This window comes from Echinops telfairi, unplaced genomic scaffold (genome assembly GCF_000313985.2).
Source record: "Echinops telfairi isolate 266 unplaced genomic scaffold, ASM31398v2 ScPeMD7_1957;HRSCAF=2489, whole genome shotgun sequence".
Lineage (NCBI taxonomy): Eukaryota > Metazoa > Chordata > Mammalia > Afrosoricida > Tenrecidae > Echinops > Echinops telfairi.
In genome coordinates, this window is record NW_022105855.1 from 4,341,070 (window position 1) to 4,347,669 (window position 6,600).

Here is a 6,600-nt window from a genome sequence, read left to right on the forward strand (position 1 = left end):
CATTAGAACTGCCATTGCCTAGGAAAATAGTAAACTAAAAGCAATACTGTATTCCTGGAGGGATTGCAGAGATCAGTGCCACCATCAAAACTTGAAAGATGCAGGGGTGGTAATTCCTACCACATCCCCACTTAACTCGCCTATTTGGCCTGTTAAAAAAAGACAGATGGATCCTGGAGAATGACAGTGGATTATTGTAAACTTAACCAGGTGGTGACTCCAATTGCACCTGCCTTGTGATTGGCTGCTGTGCTTACATAGCCTAGCTCTCTCTATAAATAGAGGAAAATCTGGCAGCAGACAAGACTTGAAGGACTGCTAGTCTCTTACAACTTTCTCTCACGGGAGTGAGTTGCATTGAGCCATTTGTAGTGCTTTATAATCTAACTGTTTATTTCTTGTTTTATATATATATCTGTATATGATTTAACAGTTCATTTCTTGTTATATATCTAATTATCCTTATAAATAAATATATTAAATTATCAGCAATTTGGTTTTATCTCTTTTGAGAACCCTGTCTAACACAGGGGGTCACCACAACATGAAGAGCTATATTAAAGGGTCGCTGCAGTAGAAAGGTTGAGAACCACTGCTTTAAAGTGTTGAAGAGTGAAGATATTACTTTGAGCAATGCAAAGCCACAAAACCCCTGAGGAACCCACAAAATAGACTTCAGGCTAGGAGGGCCAATTCCTGGAATTCCCCCAGGACCAGTAGGGAGACAGTCATAAAGGTGAATAGGCATACCATGGCATTATGTATGCTTTTTTTCCCTAGTTATTATTATCTTTTTATTCAATCTTTTGTTTTCTTTTTGTTTTGTCTCCATTATTGTTAAGTTTGCCTACATATATAAGGTAGGCATGGGGAGCAAGCTCGTGGAGAAAGCAACTGGACTGGTGGTTCTAGGGGGACTTGGGGAGAGGAGGGGATGCAGGAAGGTTGCGTGAGCAAAAACAATGCCATAGATAGGGGAACAACTAGGGAATTAAATGCAACAAAGAGGAGGTCATAGAGATCCTGGGGGTGTTGGAGCAACAACAGTCTAGCTGAGAGGAATTACTAAGAGGCAGAAGAAGGGAGAGAGTGATGGTGGAGCAGGAGAAAAGTAAAAGGAAACAGGGGAAAGATCTAGGAAGCATAGCTATGGATAGAGTTATAAACATTGGTGTGACATATGTAAATACATCATTAATTCATAGAAATAGAGGTATTGGTCTATGTACATATATTTATATGGCAATACACTGAGGTAGTGGATAGACTTTGGGCCTCTGCTCAAGATCTCCCTCGATGCAAGAACAATTTGCTCTAACAACCTTGCATTCTGTGATGTTCACCCTCCCAGCATGACCACTGAAGACAAAAGGTGTCTGAAAAAGTTGGCTGAAGCTTAGGAACAATTGTGTGGATAGTGAAGTATTGGGAAGTGTTCCTGTTGTGTATAAGGTAATGACAAGTCAAAACTGACTGTATGGCACCTAGCAGCAGTTCAAAATTTGTTATTCTGCACAGTCGAATGCCTTTGTGTAGACAATTGAAGTATAAACATCTTTCAAGCATTCTCTGCTCTAAACCAAGATGAATCTGACATAATCAATCAAATTCTTCATGTCAATTCTCCTTCTGAATCTGGATAGAATTCCTGGCAACTGCCCCTTGATGTATTGCTACAAGGAATTTTTGAATTGTCTTCCACAAAATTTTCCTTGCATGTGATATTAATGATATTTTTAATGATTTTAGCATTCTATTGGGTCAACTTTTTTGGAATGGGCTCAAATATGACTTTCTTCCAGTTAGTTTACCAGGTAGCTTACTTCCAAATTACTTGGCATAGGCTAGTTAATGCTTCTAACACTCCATTCATTTCTTGAAACAGTTCAATTGGTACTACATTATTTCTCTTAACGATATCTTTGTCTTAATTTGGCTAGACCAGATCATGTACACGAGTACAGATAAGAGCTGGAAACACAGGGAATCCAGGACACATAACCCTCTCAGGTTCAATAATGAGAGTAGAAATACCAGGAGGGTAAGGAGAAGGTGGAGGGAGAATGGGGGAACCTATCATAATTATGTGCATATAACCCCCTCTCAGGGGGATGGACAACAGATCAGTGGGTGAAGGGATATATCGATCAGTGTAAAACATGAAAAAAAAGATAATTTATAAATTATCAAGGGTTCATGAGGGAGGGAGGGAGTGTTTTGGGGAGGAGGGGGTGGAGGGAGGGAAAAATGAGGAGCTTATACCAAGGGCTTAAGCAGAAAGAAAATGTTTTGAAAATGATGATGGCAACAAATGTACAAATGTTTCTTGACACAAAGGATGTTTGTATGGATGATGATAAGAGCTGTATGAGCTACAATAAAATGAGTAAAAACAACACAAAACAAAAAAAACCCAATATCTTTGCCTTAATCTCATTAGGTTTCCTAAAAAAGACAAAACGGTGGCTTTTTAAGGAAGCTACTGGGTTAGTTTCATTGAAGTTAAAAAGGGCAGCTCCAAAGGTTATGGTAACAATTTTAAGGATTGCAAATGATAATCTTGATAGATTTTCAGAAAGGACAAGCAATTATCATGGGGAGTTATTAAATAACAGATCCTAGAAATTTGAAACTGCATCGGTTAAAAAAAGTCAGGACATCTGAGCTGAGAGTCTTTTTTTTTTTTTTTTACTCCCATCAAAACACCACACCTGCGTGTGACCCTTCCTGTTTACTTTATTCTCAAAACCTGTGACCCCCCACAAAAAAATTCATAGGAATACAATTTGGTTCCTAGAGTGTAGCAAAACTGTCATTTTTATGTGGTACAAATCTAAGAGCGCAGGATGCTCTGATGAAACATTCAGTCGCTGTCAATCATGACTGCTTATTGAAGAGAAGAGCTCAAATGGTTTCTGAGGCTGCGTGTCCTTACGGAAGTAGACCTTCTTCTGCTTGTAATTTCAAACCTCTGGCCTTTAGGGTAACAGCTCAGTGCTTAACCCACTGTGCCACCAGGACAAGAGACATGGAAATACTACCCTCAGAAGTGTATGGGTGCAGACGGAAGATGTTTAAGCAAATAACACCCTCCTATTTGTATATAGAGAACTATATTTCTACATATCACACACCATGTGGAAATGAACAAGAGGTGAGCATAGAATGTAATCTCAAAACCTCTACATGAATATGTAAGATAAAAAATATTTCCTTAGTAGGTTACAAAAAGATCTCATAACCAAGCCAAAACACATCATGAAAGAAAATTTGCTTAATTGTACTTAATCTAATTAAAAAATCCCTGTAATCTAATGATAGTTCAGAGTAACCAATGGAAATAATACAAGTAAAAGGCCATCTAATCCAAGTACTAGTACTTAGACTTTAATAAAAATTATCATGGAAAATCACAAGCCCATAACCATGGGAAAATGATTTGAACACATTATTCAATATAGATATATAGAAGGTGATAACAAACAAAAACAACAACAAAACTACATGATATTTTCAACATAATTTATTCATTCAAGAAAAAGCAATTAGTACGAAGTTTATTTACATCACAGTCTTGTTATGAGATGCGTGTTTTAAAATTGGCATCATTAAATGTCTGAAGGTTGAAAATCAATGGAAATCTCATTTATTGCTGGGGAGAATGCAAAATAGCACAGGGAATTTGGAAAATTCCCAGGTGTGCTCCAGGTGCATACCTGATTAGAGTTACTACTCTCGTTCCTTTCAAACATCCTTTCCTTCTCCTAAAAGGTAAGGAGTCAAACAACAATACATATGCAAGGCATGCAAAGTAATGGATTTGATGACTAATGGCATTCATTTCCAGTTAAAATGTACAGAATATGACAGACATCTGTAAAACAGGTACTAACTATGTGAGTTGCAAAACCAGAGAAAGCACCTGGCGCAGCTGCACTGTCTTATTTCACTATTTTGATCATCCTTGCTCTTATTTAACATTTTATATGGAAGAGGGTATGAAGTGATAAGTCTGCTGCATCTCAAATTTTATTTAGCCTCACCTCCATCAGAGGTTACAACAGATACAGCCATAAAATAAAATAAAAATGAAGGAAGGTCATCTCAAGTGAGATATGGAAATGTTAGAACTGCCAAGAGGTTGGGTGGGTTATCATGAAAAACCAGTTGACATTTTCTTGTTTGTTTTGTGTGTTATTGTTTTTCACATTGCTAGCGTGGAAAACAAGCAGCTGACTTCTTACAAATGTGTTTGCTGCCGTTTGAACAGTCAGAAGGAGCCATCTTTGTTGCTTTTATGTATCCACAGTTGCCATTGTTTGAATATTTCCAATCACTGGTAGAAAATCTAAAATAATAAATAAATGTTACTGTATTTATTTACGCAGACTTAATAAAATACATTTTCTAAAATCAACTGTATATTTCTCTTTCTTTATCAAGGTTTTTATTTTGTGCCAACACCTTTACCTATGGAGGATCTTGTGAGAATTTAGACTTAAAATTGAAAGTGATAAGCTTCCCTCCTTTGAAGAAAGTGGAATTGAAATGAGAAACGCATGTAGAAAGTGATATTACGTTTTGGAGATTGAAATCAGTAACTTGAAACAAAGGCTCTATCAAGGTTTGAATGAACAACTGACTGGCTCTGAAAATCTTCACTTAATTCAAAATAAGATATTAAAAAGGAAAAACAACAACCCCCAAACAGTCCATATGTGGACCAGAAGGTCTGGAAGAGGGGAGCTCTTGTCCATTGTCAATAGATGTATCTCCATATTTGTGCTGAAAATGTTATATGTGTATATATGTGTGTGCTTATAAAGCTGTATACAAAACTAGGCATGCATATATATATATATATATATTTTGAACTGTCACACCTCTGCCTTTATTGTGAGCACAGGGGTGACTCTTTTCAGAAAGAGTAAAAAAAGACCCAAAGTGTAATTTACAAAAGGAGAGATCCAGTGAAGCCGCTGGTTGGTGCCCCGAGGGGGTGGGGGTTGTCATACATAGATGCCGACCCAGAGCAGCAGGAAGAGGACCCCAAAGCCTATAAAGAGCGAGGCCACCAGGGAGATGAGGAGCTCTTTGTAGATGTCCCGAGTGTACTTGGTGGAGGTCACCTCGTAAACGAAGAACCAGGCGGTGAAGAACATGCCAATGGCCAGGAGCACCACGGTCAGATGGGGAAAGACAGCTGGGTTCACCGGGCTGGTATACCTGCTCATGGCCTCGAGCTCCATTTTGCCAGGCACCGGGTTCGCCGCCACTTCACTACCGGAAGAACCAGCATGCATATATTTATGCACTTTGAAAAGTATAAACTAGAATCTGTGATTAAGAACTAATTAAAAGAGAAGAAAAACACAAACCAATTATCACTAAATTACTTAAATTAACAGTACTCTATAATTTGTAGTGGTACACACAATTGCATGCTTTTGCACAGTCTATAAGTTGCAGGCAAACATATTTGGAGACTTTTCTATTTTCAGTCAATATTTATATAACATTAATGATGATATCCCTCATTCCACTTCTTCTGTTGTTTCTGGATTTAATTTCTGGTGGTTTTCTGTCAATACACTGTTGTAACCATTGTCAACGGTCTTTTGCACAATTTTAGTTTCATGTGATATTAATATTTTTGACTTTCCTCTCTTCCTTCACACCACCTTTCTTTGTTGTTGTTGGTGGTGGTGCCATCGAGGTGGTCCAGACCTTAGCAACCTTCTGCAGAGCAGATGGAAACACTGCCGGATGCGGGCCGGCCTCACAGCTGTGTCTACGCGAGAGCTCATTGTTGCAGCCCTGATGTCTCTTCCTCTCCTTGAGGCACTTCCTCTCTCGAGCTGTCTCTCCACTTTACCAAACACAATGTCCCCTTCAAGGGACTGGTCTCACCTGACATGTCCAAAGTATGGAAGACCAAGTCTTGCCATCCTTGACTCGAAGGAGCGCTTTGGCTATAGTTCTTCCACAAACAGATCAGGTTGTCTGTCCATTAGTCCTACTGTGGTGGCTATGTGTTGCGGTGACTCTAGAGGCTATGTCATTGGTATTTCAGGTCACCCAAAATTAACAGGTGAGCAGAGCTTCCAGACTCAGGCTAGATAATGGAGAAGGACTAGGCTCCACGCTTCAGAAGGAGGCGCTGAACACGTGCAGGAAGAGTTCTAAGCTGCACTGACAGCAAGGTGAGAACCAAGGCTCTAGTTTTTTAAAATATTTCAGAAACTGATGCTACATTGTGAACACTCATCTATCTATGATAAGAAATTAGAAACCAAGTTATATGGCTAACCCCCAAAAGAGATCTCATTCCACAGAAAGGTGTTTGGAAAATGTAGGATCCCTTCGGATTCCTTCTGGATCTCTTCCTTTGGGCTTTCTAATTTCTTGTCATAGCTAGGCAAGTGTTTACCATGAATTCTCAGTTTCTGAAGCATTTCAGCACTGAAGCTTGGTTTTCACCAGTGGTCTTCAATGTGACTTGGAATTCTTCTTTCACGACAGTTAGGTCCTGATCATCGGCTTATTGTAGTGTCTGTTAGGTTCTCGGGGTTGCTTCCCATCCATTGTGACCCTATGTGC

At 39.0% G+C, this 6,600-nt stretch overlaps 1 protein-coding gene across 1 annotated transcript; it reads right to left on the reverse strand.

The window, feature by feature from the left end:
* Positions 1 to 4,902: 4,902 nt before the first annotated feature.
* Positions 4,903 to 5,250, reverse strand: LOC101651039 (transmembrane protein 258-like). Its single transcript, XM_045293282.1, has one exon. The coding sequence runs from the start codon at positions 5,247 to 5,249 to the stop codon at positions 5,010 to 5,012; it is 240 nt and encodes a 79-aa protein (XP_045149217.1). The 5' UTR covers position 5,250; the 3' UTR covers positions 4,903 to 5,009.
* Positions 5,251 to 6,600: the final 1,350 nt, after the last annotated feature.

Bases quoted from the DNA above. Each gene is read 5' to 3' on its own strand.
- LOC101651039 (XM_045293282.1), bottom strand. From the start codon at position 5,249: ATGGAGCTCGAGGCCATGAGCAGGTATACCAGCCCGGTGAACCCAGCT.